General features: G+C 44.8%; 1 protein-coding gene across 1 annotated transcript in view; it reads right to left on the minus strand.

Annotated features, from left to right (window-relative positions):
* Window positions 1-21,060, minus strand: part of ITGB5 (integrin subunit beta 5) — a 116,970-nt gene extending 95,910 nt beyond the window's left edge. The window contains exons 1-2 of the mRNA XM_037837336.1: window positions 20,689-21,060; window positions 6,532-6,617 (exon numbers count right to left, since the gene is read on the minus strand). Of these exons, the coding sequence (XP_037693264.1) occupies window positions 6,532-6,617; window positions 20,689-20,758 (156 nt within the window). The 5' untranslated portion in view covers window positions 20,759-21,060. The remainder of the gene's footprint in view (window positions 1-6,531; window positions 6,618-20,688) is intronic.
* Between the last annotated feature and the right edge of the window lie 2,658 nt (window positions 21,061-23,718).

Genomic DNA, 23,718 nt, shown 5'->3' on the forward strand with positions numbered 1-23,718 from the left:
AGTATATGAACAAAGCAACTGTCTGTGGCCTCCACAAATGCTGTCACCAAACTCTCTGAAGGATGCAAAAAGGGTAACTACATTACACGAAAGCATATCAGGAGAAGCAACAGAACAGGAACAGGAAAGTTAAGCATCCTTTGTGGCTTTTAGCCACTATGTGGTTATATTCAAACAAAAAGAAAGATGTTCCCAAGTCAGGTAGCTTTTTGAAACACTGGTATTAGTAGGTTTTACTCCACCCCTCTCCACTCCCTCCGTCACCTATTATATGGAAGATATAATGAGCTTTAATGTTTGTTGTAACATTGCAACACCTCTTTCTATCTCTGTATATTTTATTAATCAAAATCTGTTTCCCTTTCTCTTTGGGGCGACAAAAAGGTAATGGATTTTGGTGAAGGTAGCACAACACTGTAAATGTAATTAATGCCACTGAAATGAACACTCAAAAGTGGTTAAAATGGCAAATTTATCTTACATATATACACACAAAAATTTTTTTTCAATGTAATATCGTTTCCTGCAGTCAAGGCTAATGCTCGGCTGGCAGCACATTCAGATTCATCTGCCCGTGCAGCACTGGTCTTAAATCATTTAAATATCACCCTGCCTGCAGTTACAAACATTCAAACTTTAAAATAGTTTGTTTTTAGAGATTAAAACTCTAAAGGGCGGGTGGTTGCTTTGGGGGAAGGATGACTCTTCTGTTTGTCTATTTCTGACCTCTTCTCGGAGAAGAGGTCTGTACCAGGCAGGAAAGCAGGCAGACAGGCCCAAACCCTGGGGTGAACAGGGTAGAAACCAACTTGTAAACAGGCAGAGAAGCAGGCCCAGGTGCGAGCTGGCTGCTCTCTGGGGCTGATCTTCTCACTGGGATGCAGCAGGCCAGCCCCTTTGAACAGCCCAAACTGCAGTCCTGGCTTGGTAGAGCCCCCATAAAATTGGGGGTGTAGGGCAGGAGAAGGAAGGAATGGAGGGACCAGGTGACTGATGTCAAATCAAAATGTGTGTGTCCACAACACACTCCCACACACACTCCCTGCCTGGGAGGTGGGGAAATCCCTCTGCCCGCTTTCAATTGGCTCATTTCCTTCATTGAGCAAATATTTATGAAGCATCTGCAATAAGCCAAACACTATTCTTTTCATTTAGCCTGACCAGAAAGAGATGGTTCTCTGAAAAAAACTACATTTTATTTAGAGCTGAACTGAATGCTGGTTTTTTCAATTCCTTCATTCCTTCTTCTCCACATCCACCTCCAAGGGTAAAGACCTCTCATCCCAGTCCAGGCTTCACCAGTCTTCTTTCATCCCCAACCCTATTTCCAGCCATCCAAATATCACAACCCCCGGATCTCATTGTCCTTCTCCCCTCGGGATTTCAGCTTCCACCACAGTGGCAACTTGGTACTATCCACGGCCACATCTCAAGGTGTCTCATATTCACACCCTAACAACCTCCCCACTTCCCCCATCCCTCAGTGCAATCTCCTTGCCTGCCTTTGTCTGTCCTCACAGGGGACACCAATCCCTCAGGCCCGCCCCCTCCTCCCAAGCCACTGTCCTCCCTGTATATTGCACAGCCCACTCGTCTACCAAACCCATTCTGTTCTCCCTTTCTTTCTGGGCACACAGCAAGACTAAGGTTTCCAGTTCTCACTGCAGTTAGGTGTGATGATGTGTCTGGGTTTTAGACAATGAATGTGAGCGGAAATAAGGGGGGCTGCTCCTAAGCCTTGCCATAAAACCATCCACACATATTCTTCCCTGCCCTTTCCTTTTTATAGCCACCTGAGTGGTGAAACTTACAATCATATGTGAAAGACAAATTTTTCACTGGAAAAATCGATGGACAAGATAGACAAACGGCCAGAGTCTGTGGAGTATTTTATGCTGTGCGGCACAGACAGCATCACAAGTGTTCAAATTGGTTGAGAAGCAGGAGCCCATGCTGGCTAGACCTGCAACTGCCCAGGAGAAGAGCATGTCAAGAGGGATGAGGTGCAGGAGCTGAGGTTTGCAGTCTGACAGTGAGGGACAGGCAGTGGCCCACACATCCTAAGCTCAGAGTAGGGGAGAGTCTGGCCACTCTAGTGGTGAAGCCAGAGGTGAGTCTGAAGCCCCCAGGTAATTTGTAGCTAGAAAACAAAAGCAGGAAAGCCAGGGTTAATGGAGCTATGCAGCCATGCAGGCAGAGCTAGGTGGAGGAGGGCCAGAGAGATAACAGTGTAGACTGGGTGGGAGGTGGTGAGGACACCGGCTGACTCAAACAGGAGACCTGGGGAGCAGACTGGATAAATGAGGTGGAAGTGGTTTGCTGAGGTTCTTACATGCAAAGGTAAAAAGTTTCCCCTTCCCAAGTAAAATACAAAAGTCAGTATGAGATCTGGAGGAGAGTCCCAATGGGAAGAGTTTGGGGATTAATCTGCAGTAGTATGCAGCAATGACGTAGGCAGGTCAGAATCCAACTGGACACACTAGGTAGGGATTTGGCCTTCCCTGTCTGTCCGCTCAGTACCAGCCCTCAGTGTTCATACACCATAAGCTTGTGGCAGATACCTTATTTCTTTGATGACTTCCCAGGACGGATGGTTAAGATTTGGCCAAAGGGAGGAGGTTGATCAAAACCATTCCTGAACTACATCCACTTGAATGGCTACTATTTTAAAAATGGAAATAACAAGTGTTGGGGAGGATATGGGGAAATAGGAACACTCATTCATTGCTGGTGGCAATGTAAAATGGCACAGCCACTGGGGAAGACACTTGGGCGGTTCCTCAGAAAGCTAAGTACAGAACTCCCATATGACCCAGCAAGCCCACTGGTAGGGATATACCCCAAAGAATTGAAAGCAGGGACTCAAAGAGATATTTGCACACTGATGTTTACAGCGGCATTCTTCACAATTGCCAAAAGATGGAAGCAACTCAAGTGTCCATCAACCAATGAACAAATGAACAAAATGTGGCATATCCATACAGTGGAATATTATTCAGCCATAAAAACTAATGAAGTTGTGATGCATGCTACAACATGGAAGAACCTTGAAGACATTATGTTGAATGAAATAAGTCAGACACAAAAGGACAAATACTGACTGAAATAAGCAGAATATGCATATTCATAAAGTCAGAAACTAGAACACAGCTTACCAGAGGCTGAGTGGTGGGGGTGGGGAACGGGGAGTTAATGTTTAATTGGTATGGAAATTTTGTTTGAGGTGATGGAAAAGTTTTGGCAATGGATGTTGGGGATGGACACACAACTTTGTATATGTAATGAACACTACTGAATGGTATATTCGAAAAGGCAGACAAAGGGAAATGCTAGGTTGTATATAAGTTATTATACACACACATACACACAAACCCACAGAACTGTACAACACAAAGAGTAAACCCTAATGTAAACAACTCGCTAAAGATAATAGCAAAATTATGATACTGTTTCATGAATTGTAACCAAGGTACAATGCTAATGCAAAATGTTAATAATGGGGAAAACTGTGAGTGTGATGGAAACTTTGTACTTTCCATAAATCTACAACTGCTCTGATTAAAAAATAATAATGATGAAATTAAAATTAAAAAAAAAAACACCCATGAACTCTCAAACCTCAGCTCCTGAGACACACTTAGGCCCTGGGGAAAGTCTGCCCCCAAAGAGGATGGGAAGCTGCATTTCTGGGCAGGGATCACAGGAAATTCTTCTGCCAAGAATGAGGCCCCACATGAGCAGAGAGAGAGCCCAGCAGGCTGGAGAGAGAACCCGAGTGTCGGCTGGGAAAATAACAGGCTTCTCAAGATAACTTCTCTGACTATCAAAATCAGGAAGTCAGACTTGTGGAAGGACTAGGACAAGAAAGGAATAAACTTAAAGCAGACCCTGGCTTCCAGATCCCACTGCCCACGTTTCGCTAGAAAATACCCACTGATGACAGCAACCGTTTGCTGGGTAACTCTCATTCAACCATTCCGGAGGCTTAGTTAATTTAGCAGTTCCCATCCACAAGCCCTCTCATGCACTGAACTATTTTATACTCCCAGTTAAAATGCGGGGTGGGAATTATCTTCATTTTACACAGAAGGAAATTAAGAGTAAATCATGGCGAAGCTGAGATTTAAAAGTTGGTTTTCTGATTCCATGTCTTTCTAGCAGGCCCCTTTTATCAAACATGTTTGAGTTCGTGCCAGATTCTTTTTTTTTTTAATTCATTTTTAATGAGATATATTCATATACCATGCAGTCATACAAAGCGTACATTCAATTGTTTACAGTACCACTATATAGTTGTGCGTTCATCACCAAAATTAATTTTTGACATTTTCATTACACACACACAAAAATAATAATAATAAAATTTAAAGTGAAAATGAACAATTAAAGTAAAAAAGAACACTGAGTGCCTTCCCCCACCCCCCATTTTTCTACTCATCCATCCATACACTGGACAAAGGGGAGTGTGGTCCATATGGCTTTCCCAATCACATTGTCACCCCTCATTAGCTACATTTTTGTAGAATCGTCTTCAAGATTCATGGGTTCTGGGTTGTAGTTTAATAGTTTCAGGTATCTACTGCCAGCAACCCCAATTCATTAGAACCTAAAAAGGGTTGTCTATATTGTGTGTAAGAGTGCCCACCAGAGTGATCTCTTGGCTCGTTTTGGAATCTCTCTGCCACTGAAACTTATTTCATTTCCTTTCACATTCCCGTTTTGGTCAAGAAGATGTTCTCCATCCCACGATGCCGGCGTGCCAGATTCTTGGCTGGACACTAGGGATGCTATATGAGTCAAGATGTAATTTAGGTCATCAGGGAGATCACAATTTAGCAGGTGTGAAAACAAATTAATACAGTGGGAGGCCACAAGAAGGAGTACAGAGTATGGTGGAGACAAAGAGGTGGGCACAGCTGGCCTGCAGTAGACACTCAATAAACAGCCTTTCAATGAACTTATTCAACCAATATTCTCAAGCAACTCCAGAGTGCCAGGCACCATTCTGAGTGCTGAGGATACAGCAAAGAAGAACACAGAAAAAACCCCTCTCCTGACATTCTGGTGGGGGGAGCCTCATTCTCATATGGGGTAGATGGATGGATGGATGGATGGACGGAAGGACAGATAGGCAGATGTGTCTGAGGGGAAACAAGGAAAGTCTTCACGGAGTATGTGAGGCTTGAATCAATTCTTGAGAACTAGAAGACAAGACGTTGGTCAGAAGTCAAGGGGAAGGCCAGGAAGGGCCTCCAGGGAGAAGGAACAGCACAGGGAAAATTGTAACGATATTCATCAGTTGGAGTTCTCTGAGGATCTTCAGGTAGTTCCCTCTGGCTAGAGTGTTTGGGGTGGAGTTAGGGAACTTGAATTTGTCCTGCAGGTCATGGGGAACATGCAAAAAGTTTTAAAGGTTCATAACAAAGATACTGCAATTAAGCATAATTAGAATTAAGATTTTATACATTGGACAGATTCCGCTGTCATTTGTTTAGTAATCTTACTCCCTATGGAAAACATTCTAGGGAGTTCACGTGTTAAGAGGCAGTGTAGCCTAGAGGAAAGAGCTTGGGCTCAGAAGTCCAATAGCTGGACTCAAACTCCAGCATTGGCATGACTGTGTGCCCTTGAACAAGTCATTTTGCCCCTCTGAGTCTCAGATTTTCATCAATAAAATGGGAATATCACCACCCACTGTAACACCATATAGAGGTGTTGTGAGGACTAGAGATAATATGCACAAAGTGCACAGCATCTAGTGGGGGTCTCCACATGATCACTTTAGCCACAATAGGTTAAGAAATCACTAGACCGCTGAGGAAAATAACCCGGCCTCCCTGGAGCCAGCTCTTATCTGACTGACACACTGAGGTGCAGAGGCTGAGCTACTCCAAAATGGCAAAAATTGGGTCCTTTTAAAAATGACTTTCATGATGCACTGGTGCAAGGAGGGTTTGGGCTCCATGGTTTGACAAAAGTTTCAAAAAGTGACCCCCAAGTGCCCTTCATGACAAGAAATTAAGAAGTTGAGCATTTCCCAATTGACTTATCCTGAATTTTGCGGTGCGACACGATAGCAATGTACCCGACGCTGCCCCAAGCCCACATGCCTTCTACAGGACTTGAAGAAACAGCAGCCATTATTTTTAAATTAAATCATTTCATAAAGGCTAATTCATAATCTTTATCCTCAAATCAGCCACACAGGCATCCCCCAACATGCCACCCACCCAGGATGTTTTGTATCGTTACACACAAACTCACTTCACAAACTCCACATCTTTTGGAGTTTTTATACCAAAGAACAGATAACTACAGAAGAGTCATAATTGGTTTTCACACAGAAGGGAGGAAACGCCTTCTTTCCCTAAAGCAGGATTAAATCATTCAGCAGTGTTAAGAGACCCAACTTAATTGTTTCATAAAAAGACAGCTTTTCCTTTGTCAGGGACCCGCGTGGAAGTGGGCTTGCACAATCCACCCACTCTACCGCACTCCCTTCCTCTTTCCCCCACCTCCACCCCCACATACCTCTTTGGAACACCAGGCACATTTTGGGTGGATGAGCAGACACTCTTCACACGAGGTGGCACTTCCACTAGTGCATATATTGAGACCTACAAAGCAAGATAAAGATGCGCCATTTAGTTCCCGGCTATATAATTTATTGATGAAGCCTTTGAATGGGGTGGAGGGGAAGAGTCACTTCCTTTTTAAAAGGGGGCCTTGCCAAAGCTGCAGGGCACAGGCCCCAATGCTATTTGCAGGTTACGGCTCACTTGCAGAGGCCGAACATTTGGAATTTTCAAGGTTCACAGTATCCATTAAGCATGCACACTTGTTTTAGCAACCCCCATTACTTCTGCTGAGCCCTCTTGGATTTCTACCCCTCCCCCCAAGATACAGCAGATCCTTCCTCATTGATGGGGAACAAGGCCCCTTTACATCTTTGTCCATTCAAAATCTGACCAAAAAAAATTGCAAAAAAAAAGAGCAGATCACTCTCATTTAGGCATAAAAAAAGAAAATCCTAAATCAAATACTATCAAATCAAAATCCACAGTGAACTCAAGCCAGCAAACCCCTTAAAGAAGAAATTATCCCAGGAATACAATGCTGGGTTAAGATAAAGGAAGCCCATGGACTCAATATTTCTATTAGTAGGTCAAATAGGAATAATCATGTCATCAGCTCAGTAGGTAATGAAATAGCCTTTTCTAAAATTCAAAACCCATCCCTGACTTAAAAAAAAAAAAAAATTAGGAACTAAGATTAGATGGAAAGAGCTTTACTGTTGTAAAGGTTACTTATTTCAAACACAAGCCAGTCCATCCCCTCCCCTCCCACCCCAGTCTGGGAAGGGGTCTCCAGGGGCAGGCCCTGCTATGCCCCCACCCCCACCCCGCTCTAGCACTACAGGTATCCTTGGTGAAATTCCTCATTCCTTTCTTTTCCCTCCTCTCTGACATACCAGGACAGACTTATTTTGACCAAGAGTAGAAGTTGTTTTTTTTCTATGAATGAAATGACTCTAGTTGGTCCTCACAGTATAAAAGACCCAACGGTCTCTCCTGGTCATTGCCTTGAATGTAAAGAGAAGGGGAGAGAGTGGCACGTTGGATGGATGGGAAGAAGAGACAACTAGGGCATCAGTCATAGGCAAGAAGGTCTCAGATCTTAAGGGGGGAAAAGTTGAAATAAGAAAAAGAGGAAGAGAAAATATAGGGAAGTGGGAGATTGATCCCTAGAGTTCCACTAAACAACATAAAAACATTTCCTGTAAGACATCTTGAAATGCTAACATCCTCTTAATTTGCTAATTTTAACTTCCTGCTTTTCCTTTTTCCCTAGCAGCAAACCCCACAGAAATCTTAAGTGGCAAAGGAGCTGATTTGGGTGTGTATGGGGGGGGGGGGATAAAGGAAGCCACATGGAGTCCCCCTAAGAGAAGAAACGGTGACTGGGATAAGAGCATATAGCAGCTGTGACAGAAGTGGAGGGAGAAACAGGCAGGGCTGGAGGTGCTGGGGAGAAAGGAGGGGTGGCTTTGGGCACCCACAGGGATGGGAGCAAGGGGTTCCACCAGCAGGAGACCCTGTCCCTGAACTCTGGGCCCCCTCCTCCCCACCAGTCCTCACCCTCTTAGGACCCCTATCTCATACCCAAGTTGCTGGGGCACCCAGTGCAGGCATTTCTCAGATACTATCTTACTGCAAGGTCTGCAGCAGGGACTCCTGGGTGAAGCACTGGACATAGAACATATTTTTTAGGAGACTGTTGCCTACCTACCACACATAACCACAGCCCCAGTCCTAACGCTGAGTGAGAAGGTCTTAGAACACAGTCCCCTGGGAAGTTGGGCCTCGCCTGCCTCCGGTTCTCACTGCCAACCTCCCTTCTCATTTTAAAATGAATCCACTCACTTACAGTGATTTTTTAAATAGGCACTTAACCCTTTAAAAAAGGGAATGTGTACAGGAAAAACATTTCAAGGTGTCAGTTCCATTATTGGTCAAATCCCCTCAACTGTCAGAAGCCACTGTTCGAGGGATTAAAAAAAAAGGTAAAATGTAGAATGAAAGTTAATTTCCTCCTGTTCTCCTTACCCTTATCAAATATAAACGCAGGCCCATTTGGCATCTCATTTGCTTTGATGCATAAAATTGTGCATAAAATCATGGAATTGCAGAACCTTGGAACTACAATGTGTTTTGAGATGAGTTAGTCAAAGTGCCTTGTTTTATAGGTGAACAGGTGAGAAAATGAGAGTAAGGGATGTGAAACAAGGAACCCTGACTACAACAAGGAAGTCAGAGGGGTTCTGGCCAGCAACTGCCGCCTGGGATGCCCACCCAGAGGTCCGAGCACCATCCCAGACTTAGGGCCGGTGTAGCCTGCTGAGCTCCAGGGTCCTCTGGAGATCTCCAACAGCTCCTCAGCTGCTGAGTCAGAAAGGAATTTGAGGTCGAATGCCTCATTTAAGTCTCTGCTCTAATCCACATAACTTCACAATCAATGCTTCCTAATTAACAGGGGCCTTATCACTGAGCTCTGGGAACCTGGGACAGGGGTCTGGGGCTCAGGGCAATGAAAGCATCTCAGTTCTGACACGGACCCAACTGGCTTCTGGGCTTCTGGTCTACCAGGCTGAAAGACCTTGGATGGGATACTGAAGGGGCTCAAAGGATATGACATACATCTGGTATGAAAACATATTGAACGGTAAAAAAATTAAGTAATATTGAACTGTTAAATGTTTTGATTATTATTAAACATCCATATATAATAGTAAATAAAATAGTTTTACTTCACTCAAAAAAGATTGCCCTAAATTGGATTGCCATTGGGACAAATTCAAATTCAAGAAACCCTGTGCTGAGCATGTTCTAAAATGGCTGGACTAGAGGATGTTGGAGATACAGAGATGAATGAGCTGGGCCCAACTTCCTGGTAGCTGACCTCTGCCAGGTGACTGGGGATTCTACTAACCAATATCATAAGTTACATGCTGATAGGAGTCATCCTGCCAGAGTTGCTCCCTTTGGCATCTCTCCTCTCTCTACCTATTAATATTTCAGATAGTTTGGACTTGGCTGGATGAGTCACTTGGCACCAATAAACATTCTGAAAGGAAGGAAGCAATGAATAAAAACACTCGGAGTTCACAAATGTCATAGTGTTGTGTACAGGTCATGGAAATAGGCAATGGCCAAAGCTTTTCTTGGTTGATCGGTGCTCTGTTCGCACAGTAACTATTCCCAGCTCAACTGCAACTCCCTACAGCCCTTTCCTTTAATGTCTCCGAACTGCAAGCCATAATCTAAAAATACGCACTTTCCAAAACTCATCGACTGCCCCTTGGTTTCATGAATCATATCCAGGCAGCCGTCATGTCTGGCTGATCATTCCTTCAAGATGTATGAAATGTTTCCCCTAATCCAACCTTGGCTGCCCCAGCCAGATGTCTGCGCGTTGGTCTAGATGCCTGCAGTAGCGTCCTAGCTGGCTTCCCCGCACTTAGCCTTATCCTTCAGCCTTATCTCACTTCTGTCCACCCCACGTGCCCAAGGTCAGACGACTCTTACTGAAGCATACAAGCAGCAGCTGGAACTTCCTGATGCAAAACATTTAATGGGATAACAGAGATGGGTACAGAAGTGGGTACCAACCTGGAATGGCGCCCTGGCCTGGTGGCAAGGCACTGGGAGTGCTTTTCTCCATGCCCTGAACCGCATCCCACAACCTTGTCACATAACAGACAAAGTATTTCCAGTGCAGAATATAGCAGTTAAATATTCATTTGCCTAAAGATCTTACCAGATAATGCAAATATGCCCTAGAGGGTTCTATCTTAGACAGTTCCCATCCTACACGGCTTTTCTGAACATCAGACATCAGACATCTGCCGCACACCCAGCAATATCAGCTTTATGGAAAAACACTTCTATTTTTAAAACATCAATTCATATGATAGAATACTACGCAGCTCTAAAAAATAAAGAGCAAGTTTGCCCCAAATTGAGGGTCTGTAGTGTCCCTTGGGTGGTCTAGGAATAACACCAGGGCCTAGGAGGTTATCATAGACAGAAACATTTAAGACCAGAAAAAAAGGAGTATTAGCCCCAGAATATGAAAGTTAAACTGCAAAATCAAAATTAGCAAATGTTTGGTTAAATGTCCTTAAAATGTAGTATTATTTTAAATTTATGAACTGTGTTCACAAACATTTGAAATAAGTTAGATTTTCTTATTCTACAATAATTTAAATAAGTAATGATGACTAAAAAATCAGAGCCAGCCAAGTTCACTCAAGTGGGAAAGAACAGTCTCCTCAACAAATTGTGCTAGGAGAACAGAATATCCATATCCAAAAGAATGAAAGAAGACCCCTACCTCACATCTGTTATACAAAAATTAACTCAAATGGATCAAAGACCTAAAAACAAAGACCATAAAACTGTGAGCAGAAAATGTAGGGAAGCATCTTTAAGATCTTGTGGTAAATTAGATATCATCTCACACCAATTAGAATGGCTGCTGTTAAACAGGAAACTACAAATGCTGGAGGGGATGTGGAGAAATTGGAACTCTTATTCATTGTTGTGGGACTGTATAATGGTTCAGCCACTCTGGAAGACAGTCTGGCAGTTCCTTAGAAAACTAGATATAGAGTTACCCTTCGATTCAGCAATTGCACTTCTCGGTATATACCCAGAAGATCTGAAAGCAGTGACATGAACAGATTATCTGCACGCCAATGTTCATAGCAGCATTATTCACAACTGCCAAGAGATGAAAACAACCCAAATGTCCTGCAACAGGTGAGTGGATAAACAAAATGTGGTATATAACACACGATGGAAAACTATGCATCAGTAAGAAGGGACAAGGTCATGAAACATATGACAACATGGATGAACCTTGAAGACATAATGCTGAGTGAAATAAGCCAGCCACAAAAGGAGAGATGTTGTATGTTATCACTAATGTGAACACTGTGAAAGATGTAAAATAAATGGTTTATACTGTAGAATGTAGGGGACCTAGAGATAAACAGCAACTAGTGAAGGGGAAACAATGATCTAATAAGAACAGATAAGTTACAGAGGGTAATCTTAACGCTATGGGAATGCTCAGGAACGACTATGGTTTCTTAATTCTGGGGGATATAGTAGGAACATGTTGGAAGCAATGTAGTTATTTTGGGTTATTTGTTTTTCTTACTCCTTTGTTTTGGTTTTGTTTGAAATATTGTTTTTTTATTGTTTGCTTTTTTTTTAATAAAAAAAATCTTGTGGTAAGGGGAATGGGGGAATGGAATATGTTGGGTGTTCTTTTTCATTTTTATTTTTATTCTTTTTTTTTGAAGTAATGAAAATGTTCAAAAATTGATTACAATGCACAACTATATGATAGTATAATGAACAACTGACTGTACACTTTGGATGACTGGTATATGAATATATCTCAATAAAGTTGAATAAAAAAATTTTTATTTAAAAAAAAAAGATCTTGTGGTAGGCAATGGTTTCTTAGACTTTATACTCAAAGCACAAGCAACAAAAGAAAAAATAGATAAATGTGACCTCCCCAAAATTAAAAACTTCTGTGCTTCAAAGGACTTTGTCAAGAAAGTAAAAAGGCAGCCCACGCAATTGGAGAAAATATTTGGAAACCACAGATATGATAGGGTTTAATATGCAGAATATAGAAAGAAATCCTACAACTCAACAATAAAAAGACAAAGAACCCAATTAAAAAATGGGCAAAAGACTTGAATAGACATTTTTCCAAAGAGAAAATATTAATGGCCAAAAGGCACGTGAAAAGATACTCAACATCTCTAGCTATTAGGGAAATGCAAATCAAAACTACAACGAGATATCATTTCACATAGACAAGAATGGCCACTGTTAAACAAACAGAAGACTACAAGTATTGGAGAGGATGTGGAGAGAGAGAGAAACACTCATTCACTGCTGGTGGGATGTAAAATGGGACAGCCGCTGTAGAAGACAGTTTGGCAGTTTCAGAAGGCTAACTATAGAATTGCCATATGATCCAGATCCCGCTAGTAGGTATATACCCAAAAGAACTGAAAACAGGGACACAGACAGACATTTGCACACCAATGTTCATAGCGGCATTATTCACAACTGCCAAAAGATGGAAGCAACCCAACTGTCCATCAACCGATGAATGGATAAGCAAAATGTGGTATATACATACAATGGAATATTACTCAGCAGCAAGAGGGAAGGGGGTACTGATATCGGCAACAACATGAATGAACCTGGAAGATATTACGTTAAGTGAAATAAGCCAGACACAAAAGGACAAATATTGTATGATCTCACCAATATGAACTAAATACAGTAAGCAAACTCATAAAGTTAGAATCTAGGATACAGGTTACAAGGAGACAGAATGGGGCTAGAGAATGGGGACTTGATACTTGATTTGTGCAGAATTTCTATTTAGATTGATTATAAATGTTTGGAAATAGATAGAGGTGATGATAGCACATTACAGTGAATATAATTAACAGTGCTCAATTATGTGAGTGAAAGAGGAAGTTTTACATTGTATATGTTACCAGAAGGAATGCTAGAGGATAAAACATGGTACTGTATAATGTAGTGAACCTTGTTGTGAACAACGTTTGTGTGAATAGTGCCAATATAAGAATGTTCTTTCATGAATTCTAGCAAATGTACATCACTATTACAAGGTGTTAATAATAGGGTAGTATATGGGGAAAAATACACCTAATGCAAATACACCTAATGGACTATACCTAACAGTAATATTTTAGTATTCTTTACATATAAATAAATTTTTGAGACAGAATTAGATTAATGGTTATGTAGGGCTGGGGAAGGATAGAGGGATTGAGAGGTTGACTGCTAAGGAGTGATGAAAATGTTCTAAAATTGATTATGGTAATGAATGCACAACTCTATAATTATACTAAAAACCACTGATTGTACACCTTGGACAGACTGTATAGTATGTGAATATATCTCAATAAAACTGCTTTGAAAAGAAAGAAAAAAAATGGTGAGCACGCTTCCTATATCCTGATATGAAGTTTACCCTGATTCATTGGTTAGTTAAAGGTAAGAGCAAGATGCTGAACAGTGTGGTTGGAATGCAGCCTGTGAATGTAAATGGATAAGGGATATTTATAGCATCTGCACAGAAACCTTTTGGATACATAAGAAACCTAACAGGAAACAGGCTGGCAGTTCCTCAGAAAATTAAGCATAGAATTATGCAATGACCCGGCAATCTCACTTCTGCGTATATAGCCCAAAGAACTGAAAGCAGGGACTCCAACAGATATCTGTACACCAATGTTCATAGCTGCATTATTCACAATAGCCAAAAGGTGTACGCAACTCAAGTGTCCATCAATGAATGAATGGATAAACAAAATGCAGTAAATCTGTGCTATGGAATATTATTTAACCCTGAAAAGGAATGAGGTTCTAATACACACAACATGGATGAACCTTGAAGACATCTGTTGCGTAAAATAACCTAGACACAAAAGGGCAAATATTCTATGATCTCATATAAAATAATTATAATATTCAAATTTAGAGTCAGAAAGTAGATTACAAGGTACTAGGGGCAGGGGTGGGATGGGGAATGGGGAGTTAATAGTTAATGGGTACAGAGTTTCTGTTTGAGGTAATAGATAAAGTTTTGGTGATGAATGGGGTTGAAGACAACACAACTGTGAAAGTAATTAACAGCACTGAATTGTATACTTGAAAGTGGTTAAGATGGAAAATGTTACATTGTATATGTATTACCACAATAACATTTTAAAAAACACACACATACATAAAAATCTAACATGGATAATCTGTGAGGGGATGGGGGTCAGGCAAATATCCTAGAGTGATGAGCACTAACAATGGAAAAGAAACTTCTCACTGTATACTTGTTATGCTTTTAAAAAAAAATTTGTGAATATATTACCTAATCAGTAATTAAGTTTTAAAAAGACAACTGATTACCTCCATGTAATCAGTTTCGGGGTCTTCCTCCCCAAAACCGATACCCCTAGTCCAATCACAAGAAAAAGCATCAGACAGATCCTAATAGAGAGACCATTCTACAAAACACCTGACCAGTTCTCAAAACTCAGGTTATCAAAAACAAGTAAAGTCCGAGAAACTGTTACAGCCAAGAGGAGCCTAAGGAGACACGAAGACTAAACGTAATGTGGAACCCAGATGAGATTCTGGGACAGAAAAAGGACATTAGGGGGAAAACTAAGGAAATGTGAATAAAGTATTATTAACTTTGGTTAATAATAATGTATCACTGATTCATTAATTGTAACAAATGTAGCCATATTCACGTAAGACGTTAATAATAGGGGAAACTGGGTGGGTTAGGGCAGGGGGAGGGGTGGATATGTGAACTCTGTACTATCTTCTCAACTATTTTGTAAACTAAAACTGTTATAAAAATAAAGTCTATTAAAAGAAAATAAAAGGCAACTGAAACCATGAGAGAAAATGAACTGTCAAGCATCGTGCTCGTGTCAGGGATGTAAAGGTAAATGAGACCAGGCAGGCGAGACAGCCCCCGACAGCCCCCAGGTTCTCCGACAGGAACGGCTTTGAGAGCACGGGGAAGGAGAGGCCAAGTCTCCTCCACAGAGGAGGGGACGTGGGGGCTGGAACAGTAGGATGAGGAAATGGTTGAACTTTCTCCAAGAAGAAAAGGAAATCCTGGGCATGAAAGAGCCAACTACTTGCTCTGTCCCTTATTGGCTACCAACCTTGGTCAAGTTACTTAACCTTTTCAGGCCTCAGTTTCCTTGTGTGGACAATTTGGGGAGTAAACTACACAGTCTCTTATCACCTCTACCAGCTCAGAAAACCTTGACACATTCCAGTGAGTTCTCTGTCTCCCAGAATCTTTCTAATAAGCTGCATGTACACACCCTGACTTCAAAACTAGTTGTGAGGGAAGAGGAGGGGAGAATGGGAAGTCTGACCTCCACCCACTATTACCAAGACTCAGGTTCACCCACTCATTCAACAAATATGTGCCAGCCTTGTTCTACACACTGAGGATATGGTGGTGAGTAAAACCAGCAAAACTCCCTGCCCTCATGGGGTTTACCTCCTAGGTGGGGGAGACAGACAATAAACAAGATAGGTAGGTGCTTAGGAGAAAAAACAAAGAAGAAAGGGAAACAGGGAGCATGTGGGTAGGGGGTTGCCGCTTTCCTTGAGGGTGGCCAGGGAAGACTTCACACGCAGGAGACAACAGAAGGGGCTTGCAGGATGAGGAAGCACACGAGGCATGTACCTGGGCAGCCGGAAGGCCCTGCCACGGGAGCATGACCAGGAGCTCAAAGAACAGCGAGGAGGCCTGTGCTGCTGGGCGGAGACAGTGAAGGGAAAGCGAGGGAGATACAAAGTCAGAGAAGTGCAGGGAGGGCTCACGGAGAAGCTGATGCAACAGGGTCAGGACTTTTGGAAGCCACTGGCGGGTTTGGAGCAGAGAGACCTGATCTGACTTGAGTTTTAACGGGATCACCCCGAGTGCGAGTCGAGAGCAGAAGCAGGTCCCAGCTCTACAAGAGACAAGCCACCCATGGGACTTGCCCTTATGAAGCTCGTGACTACAAAGGAAAAGGCTAAACCTCCATATAATTGTACCTAAGAGTCTCCCCCTAAGTACCTCTTTGTTGCTCAGATGTGGCCCTCTCTCTCCAGCTAGGCCAACTTGGCAACTGAATTCACTGCCCTCCCCACTACGTGGGACCCGACTTCCAGGGCTGTAAATCTCCCTGGCAACGCAGGATATGACTCCCAGGGATGAATCTGGACCTGGCATCATGGGATTAGGAACATCTTCTTGACCAAAAGGGGGATGTGAAATGAAATGAAATAAAGTTTCAGTGGCTGAGAGATTTCAAATGGAGTCGAGAGGTCACTCTGGTGGACACTCTTACTCACTATATAGATAACACCTCTTAGGTTTTAATGTAATGGAACCACTAGAAGTAAATACCTGAAACTATCAAACTCTAACCCAGTAGCCTGGACTCTTGAAGACAATTGTATAACAATGTAGCTTGCAAGGGGTGACAGTGTGATTGTGAAAACCTTGGGGATCACACTCCCTTTATCCAGTGTATGAATGGATGAGAAAGAAAATGGGGACAAAAAACTAAACGAAAAATAGGGTGGGATGGGGGAGATGATTTGGGTGTGTTCCTTTTTACTTTTATTTTTTATTCTTATCCTGATTCTTTCTGGTGTAAGGAAAATGTTCAAAAACAGATTGGGGTGATGAATGCCCAACTATATGATGGTGCTGTGAACAGCTGATTGTGCACCATGGATGACTGTATGGTATGTGAATATATTTCAATAAAACTGAATTAAAAAAAAAAAAAGGAGACAAGCCACCGCCTCTGGAAAAGTCTGGTCAGGAAGGGGTAGGGAATTCTTGAAGGTGAGGGCAGGACACATTATGGCCACAATACAGCCCCCCTTAAAGCATTGGCCATAGGCAGAGTGTCAGGCCTGTCTTGGAGCAAACTTTTCACCATGTGGCCTATAAATAAAATGTGTTCCTTTACATTTATAAAGGCCATTAATCCCATTCCAACTGGAAAGATGGAAAACAAACCATGGCAGTTTGCTTCCCAAAGCCCTCCTCCTCAGCCAACTGAAAATACCTGTGAAAAGAGACACCCTCCCATCAACCTAGCTGCACATGGTCAAGTTAAAGGGACACTATTATTTAACTACTTGTGTAATGTCCCATATCACTGATATTGTTAAAACTTCTCAGAATATTTCTGTGATCAGGCCGAAGAAGAAAAAGTAGTCACCAGGGCAGGCGGGCACAAAGAGCCTGTTGCCAAACTACTGAGATATTTTTTAATTCTCTGTTGCCTCAGTAGCTAAATAAGCATGGAGAACAAACAGGAGAGGAATACTAATTAAAGCTAATTAGACTTTGCCCTCTTCTGCCTCAATCCCCTTTATAAAAAGCACCTCCTGATTCAAGGATGGTGGAGTTAAAATGTAAATCCATAAAGTAAATAGCAGTCTACAAACTGAACCCTCTATTTGTATTTCATCGTCCTGTCATTTCTAAATCCATGCCTTGTTACCTGAAAGGAGCCACAAACCCAAGGCCAAATTTTAAGCAATCCTATCAGAGACCATGGAAAATGTAGTGATGTTCTGTGTGTGTGTGTGTGTGTGTGTGTGTGTGTGTGTGTGTATGTTTGTGTATCTGGGGCTGGGGGGTGCTGTCAGCTTCAGTCTGCTAAAAAGAATACAGTTCTCTCAGGATTTTGGAGCACTCTAATTTTGAAGGCATTCACTAAAAGAGTATTTCAGTGTTTTTTGTTTTTTTTTTAACTAACTATGATCAATATGTTAACCATACCTGACTCCAGTCACGTAACAAGAACAGTACCGTGCTCCTCCATCTTAGAGATCAAGGGGCATCATGGAGAGACCTCACCCCTGGAGACCCCTCCCCGGTTTTGTCGAAAGACCATGTCCTAAGGCCTTGCCTGAGAGGCTGTTGGCCCTGGGGCAACAGGAGAGCAGGAGATGCCCCGGGGGTAGAGGGGTTTGTTGGCCTGCCCTGGACTTACTCAGAATGAGCTCCCTAGATTAAGTGCAGAAATGACAGTGTGGTGAATGCACTGGAAGGGACATTTCGGCCACAGGACTAGGAGAACCCAGGCAAACATGGCCTGCAAGTTGGCTCTTTTTTCCCCCGGGTAACTAAGGTTTTTCTTTTAAACCATGTTCCTAGTGGCAAAACAGTATCAAGCTCCAGAGAAAGCACCCCCAGTGCTTAAAGAAAGAAAAAGGGAGTGGGGGCTGGGTGGGAAGGAAAGGAAGAGAAAAGAAAAACAGAATGCAGAATGTTTGGAGTTGGTTCAGCAACACTGGGAAACCAGGAGAAATCACGCTGATGTGAGCCAGCCCCTTTGAACCAGAGGAGACCTTGAGAAGCTCCAGAGCAAAAGGGAGGTGGCAAGGTCTGGAAGCCAGGGACTGGCTTGCTCCACCACTCCTCTGCAGATCACTGGGGGCTGGCTGAACTCCGATAGGAAAAGGAAGAAGATAAACATGTCATCACAGAGAAGAGCAATGGGAAAAGGGAACTCTGAAGGAGTTGGAAATAAACCATAGTGGCTCACCGCTTTTCTACCCTACCTAAGCCATGTCCTGTAATACAAAGGGCTTGGGCGTAGTGGAAAGGGCACTAGACCAGCTGTGATCCCTGGCCCACCACTCCCAACCCAAGGACAGTGGGCACATCACTATACCCTCTTGGGTCCATCTGAAGAATGGAGATCATTGTGAGGATGTATATAAACTTGAAAAAGAAAAATCACAATGCAAATGGGAAATAATGTTTTAAATAATTCTTTGCAACTGGAAATATTTGAGTTTTTATTAGAATCATAGAACAAGAAGCTGGAAGGGAACTTAGAAGTCATCTACTTTTGTAGTTCCCAGACTTTTGGATTTCCCAGAACACTAAGCTTTTAAAATAAAACAAAACAAACAAACAGAAAAAGAAGGGAAGAGGGAATTAATATGGAATTGCCAGATTTTTACTGTGCCCCAAACTAAAAACTGTCCTCTATTATCACCGCAAATTAATAAAAGGAAATAAGTTTTCTACCAAAAAAAAAATAAGTAACAAGGACATAACCTCACACTAAGGCAGCCCTTGTGAAGCAGGGGCTGTTGGGAATGACACACTCCCGTGTGCTACAGGCTACATGTCCTTTGCATTTCCCTGGGGAACCAATGAAAGCATCAGTGATGGTCACTGGTTGCCAGATGGGGTTTGGAAACCATTGAGCTACTCCAAGCCCCAGAGTGATTATTTCCCCATAAAAGAAACCTTGCTACAATATTAAGTTTGAATTAAGGCCTGAAGGAAGTTTTTGTTTGCCCAGACCCCCTCCTCCTTTCTCAGACATAAACCTCATTTGCCTTCATGTAAATGAGACACGTTCGGGAGGACAGTCCTCCCCTCCCACATCCAGGCAACCACTTGGCTCCAAAGAGCAACGGAGTATCTGTCCCTTGAAAGCAAATGGTGCACCCCAACATCTAATTATTTCCTCAGGAAAAGGAGAAAGTTTAGGGTTTCCTGTCTTTTTTTGGAGGGGACCGTAGGGTTTATTTGCCTGACAGTACCAGCGCCAAACACACAGAATCCTTCCTTTGGGGCCCACTAACTGCCCGTCCAAGCCCCCACCTTCACCCCACCACCCCCATAGTCTCAGAACACTAAAGGCAGGTAACAAAGGGAGCGTCAGGGGTCGCCAGCCCAAGGCCAGCGTCAGGCAAATGCAAGCTCACACTCCCAGTTCTCCTCCAGACTCCTCCACGATTATGGGGGTGTGAGGCACCCCCATAATCGTAAGTCGCAGAATAAAGCTAGGTAGAAAGAATCCGATCAGGAAATCCCTGGTGGGGCCCTGGCTCGGGACTCAGGTCTCCCCTCTGGTTGGCAGTAGTTTTTGGGGGAGGGAGTTACATCTTTAAAGGAAGTCCTAGGAGCAGTTTTTAAAACTCGAGGATTCGCTATGGGGCTCTATACACTCGCAATCCCAAAAGAGCCCTCCGGAGTTGCCGTGGCCCCACGCTTTGGTCCCAGGGAAGATTCCCGGTCTCCTTCCTCGGGTGCCCTTCGCCTCCCCCGGCCCAGAGCACCCGCAGCAGCGCTCCGCGTCTCCCAGCAGCCCGCCCGCCCCCGGCCAGCCACAAGGGCTGCTTTGTGCCTGGGGAAGAGCCCCGGCCCAAACGCTGGGACTGGCAGCGGCGCCCTCCCTGCGCACGGGGCGCGGGCGCTCCGCTGGCTCGGTCAGCCGACGGGCAAGTCTGTTTACACAGGAAGGGAAGGCTCCTCCTAAGATCGGGAGGGGAGAGGAGCCGGCGACACTCCAGCCTGGGCGGCTGCTGGCTGCGCGCACAAATCTAAACTCCCAAACCGGGCTGTCCTGCCCGCGGCTGGCTCACCCGTGAGTGTCCAGAAGACGCCCTCCACCCTCAGACAACCTCTCTCACTCCAACCGCTCCGAGACGCCTGGAGGCGGATCTCTGCCCAACAAAGTTTCTTTCTCAACAGCTGGCGGTGGGGCGCCCGGGCGCGGCTTACCTGGGAGCCTGGGCAGGAGCGTGCAGAGCCCGAGGAGGCAGGCGTAGAGGGGCGCGGGAGCCCGCGGCATGGTGGGGGCGCCCGTGCGGCAGGGCCGAAGCGCAGGGGCCGAGGGCCGGGGAACGTAGCCGCATGCCGGGCGCGGAGCCCAGATTCAGAGCACCCGCGACCGGGCGGGAGGCTCTGGCTCGCGCGCCGCCGCCACCATCACTCCCGCGTTTCTCCAAGTTGCTGGCCCGGACGCCTGCGGTATTGCCGGCCGGGACGGCCCCGCCGGGCAGCTCTGTGCAGGGGAGGGGCTGGCTCCGCTCTCGGGCCGCGACTTCAGCCCCAGGACGCGCCCCAGCGCTGCGGCTCCCCCGCGCGCCGGCACACTCTACCCTTCGCCCCCGCCCCTTCCCTTCCTCCTTCCCGGCCTGCCAGGCTCCACTTTCCTCCTCTCCTTTCTCCTCCCCTTTTCCCCCCTTCTAGGCCCCCGCCCGACTGCCACAAGGTCAGTGTACCGCGAGGCGGGGCGGGGCGAACTCCCAGCCGGGCCAGCTCCGCCTCGCGCGGGGACCGGCCCGGGACGCCAGGCCCGGGGGCGCCCAGGTGGACGTGCCTTTCCGCGGACTGGGGCAATTTCGAAATAGCTGGGTAGAGGTCTTGCTCCGCTTTCTTAGCAGCCTGGCCCTGCAGAAAGAGGGCGGGCAAGCTCCATCAGGCGAGCCAAGATTACTTTGGGCCAAAGGCGGTTGCTAGACTTCACAGAAGAGCAGGTAGTGTGGCACCTGGCCAAGGCCGGACAGCCAGCCTGGTCCTCCAGCCGGAGATGGAACAGAGGCGCTCGCGCGTGTCACCACAAGACTATGCGTTTGTGCGGCGTGGAGGCACACGTAAATCCCACTTGTACTTCGTAAACGTTTTGCCCCTTTCTGGCATTGGAGAATGGCCAATATGCCCCCGTTATTCATTTTTCTTACCTCGACACACTGGCGGTTTCTGTGAAGCCAAACTGATAAATTCAAAAGCAGATGCTCAGGCACCTTATTTTCATCTGAACTGGACCTGAAATTGGCGGTGAAGGCGTGAGGGGGGTGGGGGGTGTCGGGTGAAGGACAGGGTGGGGGCTAGGCTGGGCCACAACAAATGGGTTAAGACTGGAAAGCTTTACAGGCAAGAAGGAAATAATAGCAACTGAGTAACTAACTTACTTTCCAGCCAGGTACTATTCTGAATGCCTTACCCATATTAACTCACCTAGTTAATTCTCACGACCACCCTGTTGTTTTCCAGCTGAGGAAACTTATACCCAGAGCCGTTAACTTGCCTGACCTGGATGCCTGGCTCAAAAGTTCTGGATGGCTTGACGAAAAACAGAAGCAGGAAGGAGTAGAGAGCAAAATGGTCTGCTCTTTGCAGGGGTTTCAGGAACCAGTGGGAAGATGGCTTGGAGGACCAGATGGAGACAGTTCTAACTGCCCAGCTTGAAGAGTTTGGATCTTAACCTGTGTTTGTGCCCTGCTCCCCAACTCTACTCCCCAAACTCTGCCAAGGTGGTGCCCCAATGCCAGGGAAAGTTAACTTTTTCCTGTAGTGTGGTGTGTTGAGGAAAAACTGAAGCAGCGCAGAGCAGGCTCCAAATTTCACTGAAGACAGTGCTTCATCCTTACACTGCATGCAAATCTCATTATACTCTGTAATATCCCCAGGTCTATTCTGAGGTAAAAGTCATGCCTGTTCCCAAACATTTTTCAATAAAACTGATGCTCCAGGTTTATCTTGGACTCCCTGCCCCTTGGAGCACTCTCCTTGGGGCTTATCCCAGCTTGAGAGGCAATGATTATAAATAATGGGAAGCTAGTGAAAGGATTTGAATTGGGAGGTCCCATGTGCCAGAGGTGACTTAGGGAAGATTTGTCTGGCAGGGATGTGCAGTATGGATTAGATGGAAGGGAAGTTGAGTCCCAGATACTGGGTAAATACTGCACTGACAAGTTTGAAGATGCTTGCATTTATCAAGCCTCCTCTATGTTCTGGGGCTTTGGTGCCTGACTTTCTGTGCATCACTGTCCCAACCCCACCCAGTGCTTGCTAACTGTTGACATATCCTACTTGCTCTCAGACCCAACACAGACCACCATTTACCTGGCCTGCTTCTCAAAAGTGCTGAGCACAAACCTGCCCCTATTCCCACTTACCAACACCCCTTGTCCTGTCCCACCTGGTGGCTCTTAAGGGGACCCTGCAGGTCTTGGGTCCTTGCCCGGCACAGCAAGAATGGCTTGTCACGTGGTTTGGTTGCAAAGGAAAGTGATGTATTAGCCGGCAGAGACAGGAGATCTCTCAGTCTCAGATCTGCCTCCCCGAAGGACTGCAAGAACCAGGTTTATATCCGTTGCTTGGATCAAAGAGAATTGGGGAGGAACAAAGCAAAAATTAGGGAGATGACATTGATGGATTCTTCAGGAAATGAGAAAAGTTAAGGAGTGCAATCAGAAGTTTAGGGAGTGCAGTCAAGTTTCTTATTTGGGTTAGCATAATTGCTTAGATGTGACTCAGATGTATAGGGGTAAACATTTGGTCAGAGGAACCTTTGGTCAGGGCTTGGAAGTCTGTTTACTGTTCAAGTTGACCAATCCTCCCTTTGGAGTGCAACTGGGAGAGGGCAAAGATAACAACATAGTTTTATTATATCTGCTGTGGGGACTAAGAAAGTTAATTACAGGGGGCTTTTTAGCTCCCCACCCTCTCCACCTGCCTGGGCCTGCCACCAGCCACTGAATCTTGAGTGATGACAACTTTCTTCTCTGCTCCATCATCATAAAACTGGTTTGGAAATGCCTTCACTAGGTCCTCCAAAGCTTTGCTTTCTGGCTTGTGCCTTTTTCCCTGTCCCAGAACCTCCCATTCTGTTTATTAAACTGGGCTGCCTTTCTTCCTAATCAGCAAAATCAGCATGCACTGATGGCCCCTCCCTCCTTCTAGGAGACAAGGAGGACTTCCCCAGCAGTGCTTCCCCCTTAGCCACTGGAACTGCTTCCTTTGGGG

This window comes from Choloepus didactylus, chromosome 1, assembly GCF_015220235.1.
Source record: "Choloepus didactylus isolate mChoDid1 chromosome 1, mChoDid1.pri, whole genome shotgun sequence".
NCBI lineage: Eukaryota > Metazoa > Chordata > Mammalia > Pilosa > Megalonychidae > Choloepus > Choloepus didactylus.